Source organism: Hypomesus transpacificus, chromosome 1 (assembly GCF_021917145.1).
Source record: "Hypomesus transpacificus isolate Combined female chromosome 1, fHypTra1, whole genome shotgun sequence".
Lineage (NCBI taxonomy): Eukaryota > Metazoa > Chordata > Actinopteri > Osmeriformes > Osmeridae > Hypomesus > Hypomesus transpacificus.
The window spans coordinates 9,533,158-9,555,743 of record NC_061060.1 but is presented as its reverse complement, the minus strand read 5'-3'; the positions used below and the strand labels follow the sequence as shown (position 1 = coordinate 9,555,743).

Sequence of the window (22,586 nt, the reverse complement as noted above, 5' to 3'; positions counted from 1 at the left end):
AGCATCTGTTTGGGTATTATCATAAACCTGGACCCCCCCCCCCCCCCACCACACACACACACACTAACAACCCCACTCCTCCCCAACCCCCGCTTCTCTTTATCTCTATCTCTGTCTCTCTCTCTTTAGTGGGAGGGTCAATGAGTATGTGTGTGTGTGGGGGGGGGGGGGGGGGGGGGGGAGGAGGGGGGCGGGCAACATGGGGGGTGGGGAGGCCCCCTTTTCCGTGACCCACAGAGTCAGTGATACATAAGCCACATGAGCGACGGAGCTCCTTATCCGAGCCAAACAGGACTTGTACACAGACCTGCTGCAAGCTGACGACCAGCACATTCACAGCTCCACTGAACCTGTCCGAGGCTGCCTGCCTGCCTGCCTGCCTGCTCAGAGAGAGGAGAAACAACGCACACCTCCGCCGCTCAGCTCCGATAAAGACGTGCCTTCAGTCCTGGAGTGGCGCTGTCACACACTGATATACAAATACGCATTTAGACTCACGCACGCACAAACAGACAAACACACACACACACACACTGGCAAGGAGCCACACACACACACACACTTACCACCGTGCACACAGAGGCACACACACAGTCTCTCTCTCTCTCCCTCTCTCCTTCCCTCGCTCGCTCAACTGCTCTCTCTGTCTCTCTCCCTCCCTCTCCCTTTCTCCAATCCACACACACACACACACACACACCACTACAGTATATCAGTGAGCGACTAACGGAGAGCCAGAGGGGAGTGCAGAAATGAATGTGAAGATCCTGACGCTGGTGATTGTGCTGTTGGTGTGTCTGCTGTGTTCTGCCAGTGCTGGTAAGTGTTACACAGGCTCCCAGGCTGTTGCCTGTGGCCTCTGTATTCTGCTTGTATTTTCTGTCTATGTTTTAGTCTTGGGCTCGGCCAGGCAGCTGTAGTTGATCAGTTACCCAGCATGGTTAGCATTCTGTTGGCTCTAAAAGACAAGCAATATCAGCACCTGGTTTTGTACAGTACTGCACTGCAGTGCTTCCTTCTGTTATTGTGGCTAGGGGGGTTGATATGGAAGTTAAAGGTGCCATGGGTTTGTCTTGTGCTGGATTCTGTTTGAGGATATGCAGACACTGTGACTTGTGATGTGAAATATTTAGAGGCTTTTATTGATGGCTATTGCTGTCTATGCAGAGTGCCATGCCTCAGTGAGAGGCTGGATATATGGATGGCTGTTGTGGCTGTTATGAAAGATGTGCACTGCACATGTACTGTAAGGTGGTGTGGTACACTGTATTCAAGGATAAGGTGCATGTTGTACAAGCTACCTGGCTGAATCACAGTCTATAGACGTTATAGGGTCACATATGATGCTTGCTAATGCGTGCTTGTTCTAATGGTAATCCTTCCATCTGGGTCGTCTCGGTGATGGCCGTGACTGTGTTCAGTGTGTCTCCACGGGGAGGACATACATCCCAGATGTATGGCTCCACCAGAGAGGGTCTCCTGAGGAGCTCATTTGTCACAGTACATTTCCGTAAAGTGCCACTGCAGCTCTGGTGCCATTGTGTTGGATTCCAGTATGAAAAGAATATGTGTCTCGGCTACAAATTGTTTGACGAGTAACAATTTCTACAGAGAACAAGGCACACGCCTGGTTGGGTAAGAAGAGTATGTGACGGTAGGGGTCAGTTAGGTGGCCAAGCCACAGATGTGGTTCAAGTGACAGTGTAGTGTAAGAAAACAACAGTCGGGGCTTGTGTAAATGTCTGCTGCTCATTCTCTGAGGACTGACACCTACCTATGAACCACTGCTGGCAGGCATGTGTGTGGAAGGTGGAAGGCGCTGTCCATTGTGTCTCTTTCGCAGTGTGTTTGTCTGCAAAGCTGTATCTGCATGTCTGTGCTTTGCTGTGGACTGTATGTTTCCCTGTGCAGAGTAGATATATGCCTGGGTGCCTACCTGTGTGTGTGTATAAGGTGCTGTCCACTTTGCGTATATCAAAGTGCGAGGTGCAGCTCTCTCAGTACCCATGCTTCCCAGCACATTCATTACGGTGACATGCTATTTTAGTCTCAGGCTTTCGGCACACGCGTAAATGGGAAGCAATTACCCTGCATTACGGTCAGTGTGTTTTTTCTCTTTTTTTCACGCCCTGCGTGTGGCTGAGAACGCCCCGCGCCTGAGAGCCCCGTGCTGCGCGTGTGCTCCGATGACGGAGGAACAGGAGGCTTGTGCCTCCAGGCTTGTGCCTCCAGGCTTGTTCTTCCTCACGTCTCTCAGGTCATGCTGTTCATGTGCCGGCCCGTTCCCTGTCTGCCAGCGTAGTAATCCAGCTCCGATGACAGGGAGAGGCAGAGGAAGAGGGAGAGGAAGAAGCAGAGGCAGAGGGAGAGGCAGAGGGAGCGTCAGAGGGAGAGGCAGAGGGAGCGTCAGAGGGAGAGGCAGAGGCAGAGGGAGCGTCAGAGAGAGAGGCAGGGGGAGAAAAGGAAGGGGAAGGAGAGGATGCTGTGGTATTGCAGCGTCGGTGGGTGTGGGGAGGGATGCTACGGCGGAGGCTGGAGTCTGTCCGTGCAGCCCAAGCCTCTGCTGTACAGCATGCGCTGTCGCGGGAAGGTGTTGGAAGAGGCTCTGTGTGTAGGCAGAGGGTGTGAAGCCTTTCATCTTCAGACAAACGCTTTTCCAGTTCACCGGGAGTTTGCTAGGCTATCTCTTTCTGGCGCGTGTGTGTGCGCGAGTGAGGGTGTAGCTGCTGAATGTATTTCCTGAAGGCTCAAGCATAGGCTCCATTCAGGCAGAGAAAGGGTGGGGACTGAGCGCGTGCGAGCATGCGTGTGGCAGTCAGAAGTGCAACAGGCAACAGTGACTAACTATCAACCTCCATCCACCTTCCCACTCATTATCAACTCCCAAACTGACTGTGGCCTTGTGGATGACATATCAGCATCCCTGAACAGCACACTACAACCCATTTCCAGAGAGCACTCTGCCGAGAGTGCCCACTGCCCCAGACGTGGTATTCATAATTCATTCGGAGGACGATCGCACTTCCTTCTCCCATAACTCTCAGGGCTGGTATGTAAACAATCCTTATTGTGGAAACAGGCTGGCCTCTCAAGCCTGTCAGCCCTTCAAACATATCAAAGACCCATCCCTCACAGGCTGAAAACATGGGCTAACTCCCTGAGCACTGGGGAGGAAAACAAGCCGTCTGATACACACACGCGAGCACACACATAGAAAGCCCCTGAGGTGTGCAATTTTAATTGCCCAGTTGACTCTGACTCTACTGGAGCTCAACTGAACAGGTGAGGTTTGTGTGTGTGTTGGAGGGCATGAGGGTTTTTGGATCCCTGACATTATCTGTGAAAGAAATGGTTTCCATAGAGAAGAGGGGGAGGAGGTGGGGGCATTTCACCAAAGCTGTCAGCACTGCTGTTATTCTGGATGAAACTTTGATGTGCTGCTGGCAGAGGGATGAGGCACCCACACACAGTACCTAGTTCCTTTCAGCTGTTTGGCTCCAAGGGTCAAAATTAGGCAGCGCCACTGAGAGGCCGGCTAAATAAATACAACACGTCCTATAGGTACCTACACACACTCAATGTTTCTTTAAAAAGGAATGGGATATTTGGTTAAACAACACCAATGGACCTAAAGTAACAGTGGCCAGGAAGTCTTGAATGATCATCTCAGCTCCTACACACTGACCCAGATAATGTACACAAGATGATTGTGTAGGCCGTCGTGATTATAGAGGCCTCGGAGAAAAGAGAAACATCCAAACTTTTCCAGATGTCCTGCAATAACATAATAACAGTGGGCAAACTGCTTCTTTAGAGGGGGGCCATGGGGGGAAAAGTTATTACAGGATTATGAAGAATCATACAGACGCTCTTTGAGGCGCAGGGGCTTACTGGGTGGGGGCTTACCCTTATTTACACACACACACACACACACCCTCACACACACACACGCACACACACATGCACACACACGCACACACACAGGTCAGTGGATCAGATGTACTTTGTGAACAACCTGGTTATCTTTTCTACGCAGCACTTGCAAAGAATCAAAGCCAACAGGCTGCTGAAGCCTAAGATGAGGGTGGCTTGTCTGCAGCAGACAGGACACACACACAGACTCCCACACACACACATACACAAACAAACACACATGCGCACTTTAGTACACACGGAAATCAGCATCTGCGTCTACAGCATTTGACAACGTGGGTTGTGGCTATCCAGTACCTGGTTTTAGCTAAACATCTCGTACAGCATGATGACTTTCCGGAGGGCATAACTGTGGCCAATTGTGGCACTCCCATTCATTGTAAAAATGTTGTCCAGGTTATCCCAGCACATGTAAAGATCCCATTAGACCTGATTTACTGTAAAATATGTGACCCATAATAGTCTCAAGGGGGAGTTTGGACAGTGGGCTTTTTGGGATAAGCCACCTCATACATCCACATTACTCCCCCTCACATTGGGCTTCCTAAAAATAATCCTCACTCAAGAAGGGTAGGGGAAGGGAGGAGATTTGAAGGAAATCATAAGTCATTTGGTAAGGATATGAGACTAACCTTCGGGCTAACACTCCCTGGAGGATTCAGCTGGTGAATGTTTTGGCATGTGTGACTGCTTGGCCGGTGTAATGTAATTCAGAACTCCTTTGAATGAATAAATCCACTCACTTAGAAACGTGGTAGAGAGCACATGGAGAGGAGAAAACAGAGGGATGAAAGAAGAGCCAGGGCAGAGGAAGAGAAAGCCGTGTGGGCTTCCAGGGTAGAGGGAGCACACCAGTCCTGACATTCACAGCTGGTGGTCTCGTCTGACTTCTCCCATTTTGCAGGTGGACAAGTGGGGGAGATATAAAAGTGTCTCACATTTGAATTGAAAGAGAGGTGTCTTGGAAGCCATGGTTCTGGGGCCTGTTGCTGGGTCCTGGCTGTGTGACCCTCCCCTTAGAGTGGTGAGCCCGCTGCCTGGGGCCTCAGGGGTGCGAACAGCCATCATGATAACCAGGCCTCCCCTGACCACCAGGCCCTATCCCCAGGCCAGCAGAGCTCCAGTGAGTCTGTCTCCCGACAACTTAATTAAAGCCAGATATTTTCAAACGCCACACTATTTTCCATTGGGGCCCAATATTAACGTGATTTATGGCTCTATGTTTAAACATTAAGTGTTAGATTTATAATGGTGTCTCATCTGATAGGACCACAGCAGGACATTTTTATTAACAGCACACCAAACCGCAGAATAAATATCTGGAGTTGTGGAATGAATGGGCTTTAATTACTTTCACGCTCAATTTGCGAGAACATGGAATGGCAAAATATTACTCTAGAACTGAAGTAGTCACAGATATGGTTTCCCTGTGAATTATTTTTTTTTGTTTCATGTGCAGCTATTCATAATTCTATGTAAAACTTATGCAGAGAAGCAGCTGGACATCACTTAGGGAACAGAGTCGACTTGACAGTATAGGATCAAAGGTGCGACGGTCTCTGTAATAATAAGGCTATTTAGACACCATTAACGATTCTTCATATTTCATTTTACCAGTCCAAAGCTCTAAACAGCTGGCCTGTATTATATACTGTTATAAACTGAACTAGAGGTAAGTTCTGGAGATTGCATCAGGAGCTATGGATTGTTCGGAGGGACTTAGTAGAGTTTGGGAACATTTACTAGCATCCCCACAGGGATCATCCTAAATGCAATGCCTCAGGCCACAGGAAATCCTAGTCTGGCCCACACCTTTTATTCTCTAAAAGACAGACAGGCAAGGTGCACCTTATGCTAGTTTATTCACCCGATTGAAATGAAACGCATGAAAATGAAAACCATTAGATCCACTTCCTTCCTGTGCCCTGGTGGGTCCCTTTATTCGCTACACGGGAATCATTCATTTATGAAACTATAAATTATTCATGTGTGAGGAAGTTGTCCTCTCTCCCTCTTTGATTACCAATGATATTTTACCCTGAGACTATTTCATGCACGCCAGCGAGTGTTCAAACGTGGGTCGATAAAAAGACAGCGTCTGATTTCACCTTATAGTGGAGAATAGGATTTCCTGCTTGCTATTTTTGGGTGTAGGGCAGGGCCTCCCACTGTGTTCATGCACGCTTCCCTCCTTGTGGAGAAGCTCCCTCACTCCCCTCCAGATCCTGACGCTGAACAGCTGTTTGTTTAAGTGGAAGACAACAACAATACATGGCATTTCTAAACATGTACATGTACCTGGATACGAGATGCAGGATATGTTAAGCAGTTGATAAAAATGTCATGGATTTCAGCCATAAAAACTCAAGTTGGTTGACCTATGGTAGTTCAGGTATCAATAAAATGTCTCCTGAATTTTATAGTTTAGCTTTATATGTTTGGAAAGATTGTTGGAGGTATTCTTTCAACATTACCTCCAGGGGCAATTTTAATATGCTGTATGTTGTAAATGTAATCCTCACATAAATAAATCACACAGTTGCTGAAAAGTGAATGTTAATGTTGGAGAAACAGTACTGGAACAGATTCAGGTAACCCATGTGTATTTGTCTTGCCAGACCTTCCTTGGAATAGCTGTTTGTCATATAGCTCCCGTTGGCTGAGAGATTGCACAGCCTGATGCAATGGAGATGCTATTTTCCTGTAAGCTCATCCTATGGGGGATGTGATGCTCCCCATAGACTTGAGAGCTGCAGTAAACCTTGCTCAGTGGCGTCACACACACACAAACACACACAAACACACACACACAGACTTCCCCTCCAATGGGAGAGAAGGCATGTAGGTTCACAGCAGGGGAACAGTGATGACACAGGAGAGGGAGGGGCTATGCTTCACATCTGATTAGCGTGCCCATGGAAACGGTCTGTTGGAGGATCCTTTGCCCTTGGCATACTGTCCCTGGAGATTAGAGCTACGGATGGTGGCTCTTACCTTCCTGCCTACCCTGCTGACTGGAACGTCCAGGTTTGTGAGGCCAGCAGGGCATGTCCTCTCTTACCTGCTTACCTCCACCCCCCTCAGGGTTAAATCCTCTTTGAGACAGCGTGCCATTACCCTGGAAGCCAATTCGGGAGAAGTCTCACTTAAGATGCTTTGCGTGATCAGCTCTTTGATTTCCCTATGTTTAGCAGGGCCCAACCTATGGTAACCTCTAGCCAAGTATTCACCCCCAGAACCAGAGAGGGAGGGGGGATGAGAGGATGCAGTGCTGTTGGGGGAGGGGGGGTGTTCGGAGGGCGGACCCTGTGGCTTCATTAGTTTGGCCCAGAGCTGCCGCCACCACCACTGCAGGGCCTTTGAAGGCACAGTGCTCTGATCATACCAGAACAGCCTGCCTCGCACCTCATCACTACACACTCACTCATTTGGGAGCATGTGTAGTTCACTGAGGGTTTGGGACTTTGCTGTCTACATAGGGGGTAAAGGGACTCAAAAGGACATCTGCAGGAACAGAGAGTGTAGAGGGCTACACAATTAGCTTTTAATTTGTTTCCGAGCCCTTAACCAGAACGGAGAGGGGGGTATTTTTGCGGGCTTACAAAGGGGTTAAAGTTAAGAGCCTGGGCAACGGGCAGAACTTTTCATGCACTTTCGTTTCCTCTATGGAGTTGAACGAAACAAAGACGGCCTTTGCTTCAGCCAGAAGCTCGGTTCTATCACTGCATAACAATGCTGCATATAAAACAGTGCGGGGCAGCAGGGAGACAGCATTCACCACCCAAACAAACATCCCAGAGAAACACTGTGGCCCAGCTTTTCCTCCATAAGGAAATGCTGGAAAAGGAAAGAAAAAGGAGATCTCCTTTCTCGAGTCCTTCCACAAGGGGAAGGGTTAAAATACAGCAGCCGTAAGTCAGCCTAATCAAGGATTCATGGCTCGTGTGCTGAAATTTGTACACTGGAAACCTGATCCATTCCAACTGACAATGTCATTCTTTGCTCCTAACTGAGCGCCTTTCACAGTGGCTGCCATGGTAACGTGGTCTGAAAATCGGCTAGAGATTGGTACCAGTTTCTGCCAAGGCCCTTATTTACTGGTAGGCATGCGATAAGCAGCACGCACACACACACACACACACTCAACAGCTTCAAAAGGCATGGAGAATAGAGCCTGTCGATTGTGAGTGCTGTAAAAAGGGAGGGAGAAGTGTTGCTTTCCTGTGCTGCATTCCCTCTCTGAAGTTGTAGCAAGTGGACGTGCAAGAAGGCTAACAGACGGCTAGCAAATCCACCGCCTGCGACATTATGCTATGTGGAAGCATCAGAGGCTTACACTAGGCTAAGCTAGGAGAATGCGTTGGCACGATTAACACGTCTCCTTTCTGCCTAAATGCTCCTGATCCCCTTATGGGCTCCTGGAGAGAGAGACGTCTCCGGGCCTGACGAAAGTGTGTGTCTGGGTTTTTGGGTTAGCGTGTCTGTGTAGCTGGAGCAGCCTGCTAAAGATACCGTGCTAATGCTAGTCCGCTCAGTTTAGTGAATGGAGGATACAAATCAGGTGATGGAGCACTTCCAATGTCAGGATAACAACCATGGCTACACACAGTAGGGTATTTATTCGCACAGAAACACTGTGCAGTGTTCCCCGTAAGGATTATATAGGCTTATGAACAACGAGTCACAACATGTACTGAGTAAAAAGGAGATATTCAAAAGGTTGGTTCAAATGTGAATTATCCATGCTTTGTTTTGTACATATTTTCCTGGAAATCCCTCACAATATATCACAACTAACCATTATAGCCCTATGGACAATTAGATCCAGAGTATATAATTACTTCAGTACATTACATAGCTTGTGCTACATTGACTGAATATGCCTACTTCCTCATTCCATGAAGTCCGAACGTGAATGCATCATCCCTTTACCTGCATGTCCATGTTGGTCTAATGTAGAAAGGGAACATCATGTGCTTTAATGTGTACTGAATACAGGCCTCTGGCGATACAAGTTTTTAACGGATAATTAATCTGTGAATAGATGAAGCTCATTATGATGCCCCATCATCTGTGACAGGAGGCACTTAGCTTGTGCCAAGATCAATTAGGAGCGTCATGATGTCCCCAGAATGGGCGGTGCAACCCTGTGGCACTCTGGGCCTCCTGTCCTCTCCTGTCACCCGTCAGTTCTAGGCCAGTGCTTTCAGTTCCACTGATGTTTGTTCATGCATCAGAAGCCTCTTTGACTGCATCACTCCCTGCTCCGTGCTTGGACATGCTGTTGGGAGAGTAGTGAGGAGAGACAGATTATAGGAGCAGAAAGCACGGGAGATGGAGAATAGAATGCCCTACCGTCCATGAAAGTCGATCAATATGAAGGGACACAATTGATTGATAATCAGTGTAGCGCGACAATGACCACGACTGTGTCAGTAAACAAACAGATAAGATTTGACACAACGGTCTATCAATTCATTGTTACACACTGAAAATTAAACAAAGCAATATTTCAATTTCTCCAGCTATGCATGATCAAGCACGTTCATGCAGCTTTAATCTGTTAACAGATAGAGCAGACCTCTCACCTATTGCTTGTTTATCACTGCCAGCCAGAGATTGAATCTCCCATTCCCGAAGGCTAGAGCTCGATTGTGGCATTATTGGTTCTGCAGAAACAAACCAATTTTTTATTTTTTTGCATCCATCATGCCCACTGTGCTTCCCCCCATCATCGTGCCATATCCTGGACTTACAGGGGCTCAGAATATCCAATGGGGGAAGAGTGTGGGGGTAGGGGGGTTGGAAATCGATGAACCTGGCAACACACCAGCGGGTATCCATTTCTCTTCTCTCATGACAGACAAGTGCTCTGAGATGTAAAACTCACCCAGGGTGATCAGTGAAGGGGGGAATTGACAAGGAAAGGCTGTCCAAAGTACTGGGCTAGGATGAGATGGAATGACAGGGAGAAAAAAATACAGATACAGAGAGAGAGAGAGAGAGAGAGAGAGAGAGAGAGAGAGAGAGAGAGAGAGAGAGAGAGAGAGAGAGAGAGCAAGGAGGTTGAGACGAAAAAGGCAACATAATGGATAGCACCTCAGGAGGGTGTGGAGGCGAGAACAGAGAATTAGATATCTGCTGACCAGCTATTCATCATTCGTCTGGAAACTGGCCAGTCTGTGACACTGCCTGTTCTCTCCTCTCTCTTTCCCTCCCCTGCTCCTCTCTCCAGCCTGGAAAGGCATCAGTAGTGGTGGCAATAACCATGCATTCCAGAAATTCCCTCTTTATTAAAGTTTAATTAGGGAATTACCAATGGGGAGGGAAAAAAAAACATTGGGATTGCTGGGATGAGGGCAAAGCCTGGGCTTTGAGGTCAGACCTCAAGATAAGGACGTGCTATCGTGAGAACTATCGTACGACCATATTGTTTCCTCACCAGCTTATCTTGTCTATGGGAATCCCATGAAGGGAGGATCAGATGGAATGCAGTACAGACTTCCAGAGTTCCAATTCCACAGCAATACAATGATTTGTATTTTTGCAGATAAAATTTGCATTAACTAATGATAACAATACTGAGCACTCAATCAATGTCTTATTCATTTGTAATGGCTGCTGCCTCGTTCAGGCCATCATGGCTGTGGATATGGCTACTGTGGAAAGTTGCTATATCATGTCTTGCCCAGCGCAATGTTTTTCCCCCTGGCAGTAGGAGTTAATCCATAACTGTCAGTCTTATCACTGGGACTGGGTGTATTTTTAGCAGCTTTCATTAAACTTTTCTTTCCTGTGGAGCGACGACTGGGGCCGAGATTTGTCAGGAGATGTGCTCCCCTCAAAGCTCGGCTCCAAGCAGTGGCTGACAGCTTGCCAGGGCAGGAAACATCTAAATTGTCTCATTACAGTCCAGGGTTATGACAGACAGGGCCGTCCAGAGGAAAGCAGGGGATGAGTTGTGTTCAGTGCAGCCGGCCCAGGTGTAATTACTGTATGGCTTGGCTTGCCTCGTGAGAGTCTGTATGTGTGTGTGTGTCAGTACATGTGTCAGCGTGTATGTGTGTCTGTGAGCCTGTGTGAGCTTGCTTTTGGGGGGTTTCTAGTTTGTACTGTGCAGAGCCTGTTAAAACAGCCTGCCACTCACATAAGTCACGGTGGGGGGTTGGAGAGGGCTGGTTAATGGTCGTACTGTCAGGTCTGGCATGGTCCAGACTTGGGCCTCCATGCTGTGGTTCCTCAGTTCCATTGGAGAGGGTGTTTCAGGGGGCAATCCTAGATGGGGCCCTGGGTGAGAGCTCCTGTCAGACCCTGAAGCAGCTTCCATATGGCAATTTTCTACACATTAAATCCCTCAGATTAGAAAGAAAATTAGCTGAACGCTGTCAGAATGTGTAAACGTCCCTCATTCATTCTGTATCTGGTACAATAACATGAGGATAATTTGTGGATTAGAGTACCCAGGGAAAAGATGGGTTTTAAATCTGTTTTAAATGCTGTCTTTCACTGGCACAAATGAATTAGCCCACTGTTCGGCCGCAAATATCTTATTTTCATCTCGAAGAATATTAGCTAGGACAACTCGAGACGTTTGGTTTTTAAGGGGCTATGAATTGAAAATGCATGAAAACCGAAAAGTTGCAGATTCTAGAGCAATAGTGGTTGGCAGCTGGGCAACCGTTAGTTCTCCCTCTCCCTCCCAACCTTGTCAGTGGAAGTACTTAGACACTGTGTGTAGAAGCTTGATGAGTTTTATAGATCTTATTTAGTGCTGTATGTATGCAGACAGGCTTGCTTTTACTGTGATGGCATGCCCATTGTAAATTCTGCTGAAAGCTGCAGAAAGCTGTCCTCCTTTTAAACTAGTTCACCATATCAGATGGAGAGGATATAACATGTAGAATGCATTAGAGAAGTATGTGTTGAACCTTGGTCTGAAATCCCCACCTATTGATAGGCCATGTTAGCGTCATGTTAGCCTCCTTGTCTCCTGGTCTGTTTGTGTATGCTGAATGCAGGATGTGGCCACAGGAGACGAGCCAGGAAGCAGAGATGGCTCTAGACACTTTACACAAAGCTGGTCAATTAAGAGAATCACTGGAGCCTGGCATCATCATGGTTTAGACAGCTGCTCCAATGCAGTCTTAAGTAACCCAGCTCCCTTTCTCCCACCTCTGTGGGAGAGTGTGGAGTTATCTTTAGGAGGATGGTAGGAGAGCATCATAAAACCAAGAATGGTTGCTCTCTGGAGAATTCTAAAAATGGTGCCAGTCTCTCTCGTGGGAGGAGTCTGGAATGTCATGGCCCCCTGTTAGTGATGTCACACAGGTATGTGACAGACAATGACTATAGGGAATTCTTTTTTACTTTTGAGGAGAATACTGTGTCTCTGAGTGGCACAATGTTTTGTATAAGATCCCTATTGTAGGACATACAGTTTGAATCAATCTGTGTTTGATTGACTTCTAAAGGGACTTTATAGGGACAATAATCTTAAATAGCCTACTCCATTGATCTACAATCGACTGATTAATGAATAGCTAGGCTAACTCAAGGAGATTAGTACCTTACTTGATTAATTCATCTAGTAACCTAGCAAAATAATGGAACATAAGGATATGAAAACATTTGACTGCAGTAGATTTAGTCTGGCTGGAAGTTTCCACTCTGAGACTTTCAATCTTTCTGACAGAACCATATAAAGTGTCTAACTAAAGCTTACATTTAAATTTCATTGGACTTAAGAAGTAAATCTGTGGTGTGAAAGATCAACCGTGTTAAATATCAAATAACATATCCAGATACTGCACGGAAACCACCCAAAAAGTCTTCCCTTGAGGATGTATGGCGGGTTGAAAGGTTACCGAGACACTGACGTGGATCAAACTATTTGGAAGCATTTGGGAGAGAGTGGCTTATAGGATCAGACCAAACTTATTGAGAGATGACCAGAAACATCTGGAATCAGTCACTCACGCACACACACACACACACACAAAGCACGCACACACACTCACGCTACCATTCAGCCTGTCTTATCTTGGGTCAGACCTAGGGGTGGTGTGAGATGCACCTCCAGAGAGGCTGGTGTGCGAGACATGTGTAATCTTAAGCAGAGTGACAGGGGACATGAGACACCAGGGTTTGAGTTTCTCACTGAGCTCCATATGGCCTGGTTTGGTTCCACTACGTTGACTTGATGAACTCTGACGCTGGGTGGGCTGAAAGAAGCCCACACACACATGCTCTTGTCTATACACATTTGACTACCTCATCCACCATTTCTATGTGATGTTTGAATCTCAATACACACTCTCCACACACTCAAGCAGCTGAACCAGCCCACCAACCCCAAAAAACGAGACGAATTATGGGTCTTCAGAGGTGGACGTTTGGCGTGTGCGTAACAGCCGCCTCCTGTGTTTCTCCTGCAGGTCCCATGACCTCCACGGAGCATGGCAGAGCGCTGGAGGAGGCGGCCACCGTGAGGAAGGTGGTCCAGCAGAATCCCGTCAGGGGCGGTCAGACCCACAGACCAGCCGGCTGGAAGAGGAGACGCCCACGGCCCCGTCTCTCCCACAAGGGGCCCATGCCATTCTAAAGCAAGGTGAGACCAATGCTACTGTCACACTGTGTGATTTGCATCATTTTGGTTGACACAGCCTTCCCACCAATGGCAGTCTATTATAGTCAGAAAGAGAGAAGGAGCCAGAATTCATACGAACCTGCTGTAGCCAAATGGAAGGGATTTCCAAGCGGCTAGTGTACAGTAAGGTCCTGAAGTCCGCCAGGCTGACTCTTCTCCTGGCAGGGTCCCTCATTGCGTTTAGACAGTAAATGGAAAAGTGAAACTGTTACAAGAAGATGGGAAATCTGTTAATGGACGTCGCAGCCCCACTCTTAACTCAACCACAACACAGGAAGGCTATTGTTGGCACTGAGAATTACTATGTAAGAAGCAGATTACTGGACTGTAGCCCAGCCATTTTAATGTCTCAACAGTGCTCCAGTCGTGTTTATGTGATGAAACCAAATATGCTGTCTTTTGAGAAGAGAAGTTTATTCTTAGAAATATTACCTGTGTGTCAACTCAAGATCTGTGAGTATCCACCTACAATCTGATCAAGTCAATTAAAATCCTTTACCAAAGATAATACTTGCTGGAATTAAGTTTCTCAGCAGTACCTCCATGGCGAATCTTTCACAAGAATTATTTGACTTTCTGTTAAGACAAATAAGCCTTGCCTGAAAGTTCTTTCATCCATAAACCAAGGAAAGTATTGATGTTTTCACCTATTCTGAGTTCTATCGGTATGAACATTTTGACACTCCAACAAAAACAAATCCTGTGTCATGCAATTACTGTAACTCAGAGCAGGTTTCACTGAATGGCCTGTGATACAACCAGTAGCATCACTACTAATGTAGAAAGTGAGGAAATATCAACTCTTGACTAAAACATATTCAGAGCTGCTAGCATGAAGCCTCTCTGTATTTGCACTTGCTGACCTTTTGAACAACCGTTAAATAGAGGACCTCAGTTCAGCCTATCCATGAGCAGAGAAGAGATCGGCCCATTTCTACATCTCTCCCAGACCCCGTGTGAGCCAGGGGAGCTTGGGAGCTTCGTAGGGCACAATACCCTGCAGGAGGTGCCAACCACACAGCGCCAGCCTGCAAAGGCCCACCATAAATTAACCTCATACCAGAGGGGGCTATGTTGGGAGTGACAGACATGTCATTCTCTCAAGGCATGGTTAATCTGATTTAAAGGAAAGCAAATTAATGGCACAGAAGGTGAGATGCTCCAGTCTGAGAAGTCCCTAATTTATAGGTTTTGCAATCTGTGGCGAATTATGGAGTGTTATAGTTCCGATGCATTTTTTGGTTAGTGTTGAGAATTATTTTGTCTCCCATCTCTTGCCCAACGGAAACTTCAGAGGCAGTGGCGCAACGGTAGGAAAACAAAGAGAGAGGCTCAAGCAACGGGATTCTGTGTTTTAGGAAAAACATGGCACTTCAGAAGCTCAAAGCTCTGCACGGCCATTAAAATGAGAGCATTCTCTCTGTGCGTCGAGCGATCAATGCTTGTTTTCAACATCAGAATGGTGACCACACAATGAGGGGAGCTTCAGGAAGTTGTGAAGCTCTATAAAAGGGAATGGCTCACTGACTCACAATGCTGTCTCCACAAACACCACTTCAATCACAACAAGACGAAGATTTCTCTTTTTGTTTAGCCCGTCTACAGCTCCTCTCATGCCTTACTCAGGTTCATAGTTCACCTCATTCAGTGAATCTCTTTTTTTCTACTCCAACCAAAGTGCCAGCTGAACCTGACCAGAATGCCAATCAAGCTACTGGTCTATGTTGGTTGAAATATAGATTAGGAGACACGAAAGGAAGATGATCAACTGTCCTTAATTGAGAACATAATTACACTCTTTATAGATACACTAAATTTTAATCAAAGGTTCAGTCACGTTAGAGACTCTATGTTGCATAATAAAATTCACACACATAACTAAAGTGTGAATTTGTTTGAGAGTCAGATACATTTAATCTTTGCTGGTGCTCCGTCTCCAGGATGGGAAAACCCCAGAGCCATCCCAGCCTCCTCAGCCTCCCCAGCCTCCTCAGCCTCCCTAGCCTCCCCAGCCTCCCCAGCATCCCCAGTCCACTTTTACCAGCTGAGTGCATTAATGCAATGAGTGCATCTGAGTGCCTGACAAGAGGAATGAACTCTTCACAGGGCTGAGAATCAGCAGGGAGCCCTCCTATGGGAAACATTGAGACCATATCAGCTTTAAAGGTTCGGTCTTTGTTCCTGTCTCCTGCTTTCTTCTTCTGCTCCTTGGAAGGAAAGCATGTGGGATACACCCAAGAGGAGAGATCTGAGATCAGAACAAAAAAGAGTGACTTCTTTCCTCATTCCAGATACATGTGGATAAGTCATAATAGGTCTCTTCCTAATTAGTGTACCTCTGTGTATGGGTAAGGATTGACAGTTAAGTTTTTCAGATCCTTTCCTCCCCAACCCCCACCACTCCATTTCGGTGTGAAAGTTAGCTCATACATTGTATATTGACGCCTGAGACAAATGTGAGAGATGAGCGGGGCTTTAATGCATGACATAATCCAGATGTGAGGGAACACTGGAAGAAACGCAGGAACCTGCGGTCATCCCCTTGAGACAGAAAGAAGTCCAGGAGCTGAAGAGGTGCTGAGAGATGGTGAACTATCAGTATGTTCAAGTCCCCGCCACAGCAATGACACAAACAGACTACAGGACATAAGGTTCAAAGCCTTGGTAATTGAGATATAGATGAAGTGAGACACAGATTTCATCTAAACAATGTGCAGAAAGAAATTTCACCCCAGGCATTCTCTCTGTTATGCAATCAGAGGGCCTTGCCTGAATGAGCTTCAATGCTCACATTATGCAGTTCCAAAGAGAAAATAAACAATATGTAGACACAAACAAAAATTACAAGTGAGAGGTCACTTAAATATGGTTTGGTGCACTGGCATTACACAACCACAGAAATATGCCATCTAGAAACAAGAGCTCTCTGTAATCAGTCAAAGGACCATGCTAGTGTGCAACAAAGCTGACTGTGTAAGCGCTAGCCATCTAGCATCTCCCTGAGTTATCATAAAACCGAGAAGATAAAAGTTACTGGAAGATAAAAGACTGACCCCTATGAGGAACTCATCCAGTGCCATGTGGACAGTAGGCTGTATAACTTATGCCTGAGACATGTCATTGTTTTCTTTCTCCCTGAGACAGTACACTTTTATCTATGCATTTAAATCAGCTCGATATATGGGTCTGAAAACGATAATGTTCCATCACTTTTTTTCAATTCAATATTGCATTATTCAACGGCAGGATAAGAAACTTCTGCAGGTCCAGTCCCTCAGGGGTTTCCTGTTATAAAGGGAAAACGAAGTGTCTGCATGACTCATGTAATGTTTGTGAAAAGCAAAGAGTGCTCACGGCGGTTTTTCTCCTCTTTGTTTTCAGGCACTGCTTCGAGCGCCCTCCCCCAGGTTCTGTTTCCTATGCTCTTCCTTTGCCTTGGGGGGCCTTGCAACCAGGGGCCTACGCCTGCCCAGCCTGAAGAGTGATGTCCATAGCACCTGCTGGTTCTTCAAGCAACTCTTCTTCTGTCCACTAAAAAATCAGGACAAGCCGCTCCCCCTCAGCTCTGAGAAGGATCGGGGGCAGGGAAGGGGGGATGGGGGGGTATTGAGCCCGAGCTACCAGATTCTATCTCTCCGTCTCTATCGCTCTCACTCCCTCACTCTCTATCTCTGTCTCCTCCCAAGTGTTTTCTCTATCGTTTGCTTTCTAGAGCCCTGTCATAGCTGTCTCCCTGGGTGTCGCACACTTTGCATGACGTGTGGCCGAGGGACAGCCGGTCCTGAACAGTCTTAGTCTTAAAGCGCCAGTCACTTCTCATGGTGTGGTATTTCCATTCTCTCAAATGCTAAGGTAACCACAGCCATTATTTCCATTGCCGTGTAGCTACTTCTGGCTTTACTATTGAAAGGGTGGTGATTATGAGGAAGGGCAGAGGCAGAGTTCCCAAATTTGATGACTGCAGTTATCCAACACTTATACAAGATCATACAATGGCAGCCAGTTTAGCCTGTTTGCCTAGGAGGAAGTAGATCCAAGGATTTATTTTCAGAAAGTAGAGAAACATTGAAACCATTACATTCATTTTGGCTACATTACCATTGTTGTTGGTGCTTTGTATTTCTGTAGCAGCATTCACATGTAAAGTAAACAAAATTGGGCTGAGGTGAGGATTCCATTTTGCCACTTTAAACAACATGCATTGTCAAAAATGCTTTGAGCAACTCAACAATTCCTTCATCCAAACAGATTCAGTTCAAAGCTCTTTTCATGTTTTGAACCCATTTAAATAGGGGTTTAAAGATGAGCTCAAGTTTAATGCAACAGTACAGTGTCCTGATTGGTAATCAGAGTCATCTGATCCCAGTCCCACTCATATTCTCTGGCCTCCTCACCACTCTGCTGCCATGTGCAGCTGTTCTACACGACTGTTAACTGGCAGGGGTGGTCTGCTTCAACAGACAGACTAGCTCGCCTTTTAATGAAGTGCCAAATAATAACCTACTCCACAATGCTGCCAGGAACGACAGAACGAAAGGAAGGGAAAAATGAGAAACACATTACCTCTTGTTTGAAGTCTCGAAACACTGACACATATGCATTATGATACGTTTCTAAAAGAGAAATAAAATCCCATTAAAGGCAGTGGTAGCAAGGAGGACAGTTAAATTAGACCAAAAACACTTTCAAGCTGTCATCTGTCAGCTCAGTAAATAAACCACCATGTTCAGCCTACCAATAGTGCTCTGTTTTCTGACTGTTTAGCATGAGGCTGGATTGACCCTTTGACTGAGATCTTTGATTGACGGAATGCTATGCCTTTCCATCATACTGGAATATATTACTGTTTTGTTTAGATATCTTCGTTCTATTTTCAATTCTTTTTTTCTCAGGGTGCTGTGATAGAAGCCTGTATCAGAGCAGTCTCTATTTTGCGCATTTATTTTAAATAAAACACACAACATACATTTATATATGAGCATATTTTCGTATACTGTATCTTTACTCTCCCTGCCTATGTATACGCCACTATAGCCATGTATCCATACTCAGTCCTTCCAAGTCATTAGGGTTATATTTCCCTCCGTTGGGTACAGTTGCCTTTCCAGCTCGCGCTTCCACAGCACAGGTGGTCATGGCTTTGATCATTAGGGCCATTAAATCCGATGGCTAATCTTTTTCACATGGGTTTCCCCCAAGCCTGGCTGAAGCCAATCACAGTCTGAGCTTATTGTCAAATTGGCTTAGATTTGAACCACACCCCACCCCTCTCCAACCTCAACCGCCTGATGGTCTATGATAACTAAGTAACAAGTCACAACTGAGACCCAGAGAGAACCATACAGTGCCATTACCTACCATCCTGTTGTTTATGAAATGTGTGGGGCATATGGGCAAATCTGTTTTTCAGTCATTCTCATAAGTAAAAATCTGGTTTTAACTACAGTATGACTGACTTTCACTATCAGACTGTAACCAAACACTTCAACACAAGCAGTGTAAACAAAATGACCATACCAGGAAACTTGTGCTTGTTTTCCAACATGTTTGGTTGCAGTATCCCAGTGTTATAACTTCTCTCCCCTCCCTTACCATTTCTCTCTCTAACACTGGAAAAAAGTATTCTCAGGCACCTCTGCCTCCGAGCACGAAGAACCTCTCATTAATAAGAGACCATCTAAAATCATAGTTCTCATTCATCCACCCAAGCTAACCTTGATAAAAAATGTATTAAATCTTAGGGCACTGCGAAGAGTAATCATTTCAGTTGCACCCTTATTATTTAATGCCCAATGAGACAGAGATGTAGATTTCATTAATGCTCCTTGGGAATGAGACAGCTTTGCTCGAGTGTCTCATGTATTATTGGGGGTCATGGTAGGGAAGATAGAGCCACTAGACAAGAGACATAAACCACAACAATTGGGAAGTTGAAGCAGGGTCAAAATAATTGGCCAAATCACAATTTTGCAGCCCGAGAAGTGAAGTTGTTTAAGGAGCTGAGCAATGCCTGTTTCCACATTGTTCTTCATGAATGTATCCTCACCATCTGCACCAGCCAAGCTGCCCTTCCAGAGAGTGGAGCAAACCAATATTTATGTATAGGACCAATCTGAGTCTTGGTCCCCCAAACACCACCCTCATCACTGCTACTGCACCATGATGATGGTTATCGGATCATGCAAAACCAAATATGACACGATCCAAAGCCTCCAATATTCACAAGTCCCATCAATCAACCTGGCATGGCTCCAAGACTTTTCTGTATGGGCACGCAAGGCTGCACTTTGCAATTCCATTATGCTGCTGGAAAATAAACCGTGAAAACAAGAGTATCTTGGTATGAAATGGTTTTCCAGTGTATTTCCTTTGCAATTTATTTTGTTTGATTCTTGTCTAGCTGGTTGTCCAAAGCTTACTTTTTGAATAGCCTATAGTGTGGAAAGTTGTATCTTTTGCGATTGTAACAATGATAGAAAATTAGTCTGCAACTTCGTATGTCGTGGACCTGAGAAAGATTTCAGTCATCCTCCTCAGAACCCATTGCCCACAGTCTTGCCCTGAACATCAGGTTAATGGGGCTTGTGGTGTAAAACGACAAGCGTGTCCAAGCTCAAACTGAAATGCTAAACCAATACATTATGCTCGCAGAGCATAACACTTTCCCCTAATGGTCTTTTCCAGCCAGGCTTACACAAGAGAAACTATTCCCATCCTTTCATTATGGTTCCCTCACGATTCCTCATCTCTCTGTGACATCACAAGGCCTGAGTAATGTTCCTATGCACTTGTTAGCATGTTTCCCTGGTATGTTAGTTCAGAAAACATTTTTTTTGTGTGTGTTTAGCTATTTTTCACTTTTCAACATGTGTGTTTGGCTGGGAGTGTGTGACAATGAGGGATGAGCAGAGGGATGGAAATGAACGTGACTGGTGCAGAGAAAAGAGAGGAGGTTAGCAACGAGCAAGCTAGCAGATAGCTAGCAATAGCTTAGCCATGGGTGACATCCTCTAGCTGTAGTGTAGACAGTCAGTGAAAACTTTGTGATTTGTTATCTTCCAAATTTCTGTTATCAACTCTCAATTCTCTAGCAGCCCAAATTTCTTTCCTGATAACATCAGTCCAACATTCTGTCTTAGCCATCAAGGTAAAAGAAGAGTTAGCGTGCAATACATTCCATGGTTTTACTGCATTGTATCTTGAACATCTAAATTCACCACATATTATGTTCAGGGTATCTGCAGGATCAAGTGACTGAGATTCAATCCAGTGCATTCACACATTTTCACTGGCCGGGCAATCCAATCCAGGATAACTAGATTTAAACTCTTGTGGGAAATGCGAATGATCTGTCATTATCTCCCAGCCTCAAGTGAGGCTCCCTATACCCAGAATAGATCAGCCCTCCTCCATTTATAATGGCACACTTATAGTACTTGTCCACTACGTCCAACATCAAAATCATTCAGATCAGTCTGAGGAGAACTCCAGAGTCTGTAGGCTTACATGCCATTGCAACAGTGTTAAATAACGTTAAAAATACAATGTATTACTTCTGAACCCTGTTTAATCCTGTTTAAGGTGTGTGTTCATATTACTCACCAGGCCAAATGTACAGTCCCTGTCTCTGTTTTGATGTTGAACTGGGCAAAAATAAATAAATAAATAAATGAATAAAACAAGTGTATCAGAAATGGTTGAAATACTGTGTACATATTTGAACTTTTGGTTTCTAATTTATAAAAGATAAGCTTTAGCTCTTGGAGTACTTATTTTATTTTTTCCTTTCATGCGTAGCTTTGTGTTTTTTATTTTCTATTTCTGTAAAGTGTGTAAATATATCTTTATGATAACAAGTAATATTAAAAAATCTTATTTTAAGAAACATTTGTGTTGTGTCCATTTTGTATCAGTTAAAAAAGATACTTTCTAGCCATGAACTGCCATTTTTGAAAAACACTGACAACCAGTTGTATCTGCCAAGTACATTTTATAATTCATCATATTATACAGTAAAGTACATTTAAATGCAAATTTGAAATTCAATGAATAGCCTGCCAATAAGTTGTTCACTATTTACAAGTCCTGAAACTGTTTAGTCGGGAAATAGCCTTCATACCAAAGTCAGGCTATCATCAATGCCAGTGAGAATGGTTTAAGCTAAATGCTTCATGCATAGCAATTGAGCCACTGTAGAATGTCCATCTCTGATAGGGGGAATCAGGCCATGGGCCATCAGACGGCACTGCACTGGTGACAGGCTGTCATGGCTTAAAGAGCTCACTAAGCATACTGTACATTTACTGCATAACTGCTGAGTATGGAGATCATGGATAAGTCTAGAGGTATTAGCATTTAGCAATCATGCAACTTATTGCTACATTGGCTCCCCGATTCAAAGAATTATGGACACTCAGCTGCCAGATAATCTTCAAGGAATTTAGCTAAAGCAATTATTGTTGACATATTGAGTCAAAACATTTCTATTTCCCATGAACACTTTACACATTATTGAATTGTTACCTCAGGCTTAAACCTGCTCTCAGTGTGCATTGTTAAAACCATCAAAGTTTAAAAACAGGCTTATAACAACCACCACCAAAAGTTGTACGCTTTTATAATGTCCTTTGATTTTATATTATAACATAATTACATGTATTTTATGATTCTATTTGTAACCTTTAAAATATATTTCCAATAGATCCATGGAATGTTCCAAGGAAAATGTCAAGGTCTATTGACTCATAAAGGAAATCAGCCATTACACTGTGATACAGTAAATAAGCTCAATCAACCTTTTAACTGCTGTTATTCTCATGCTTTGATTTTATATTATAACATAATTACATGTATTTTATGATTCTATTTGTAACCTTTAAAATATATTTCCAATAGATCCATGGAATGTTCCAAGGAAAATGTCAAGGTCTATTGACTCATAAAGGAAATCAGCCATTACACTGTGATACAGTAAATAAGCTCAATCAACCTTTTAACTTCTGTTATT

At 45.0% G+C, this 22,586-nt stretch overlaps 1 protein-coding gene across 1 annotated transcript; it reads left to right on the top strand.

Moving 5' to 3' along the window:
- Positions 1-636: 636 nt before the first annotated feature.
- Positions 637-21,464, top strand: apln (apelin). The gene is made up of 3 exons (XM_047020039.1): positions 637-819; positions 13,368-13,540; positions 16,961-21,464. Exons 1-2 carry the CDS (start codon positions 753-755, stop codon positions 13,532-13,534), a joined length of 234 nt encoding a protein of 77 aa, XP_046875995.1. The 5' UTR covers positions 637-752; the 3' UTR covers positions 13,535-13,540; positions 16,961-21,464.
- Positions 21,465-22,586: the final 1,122 nt, after the last annotated feature.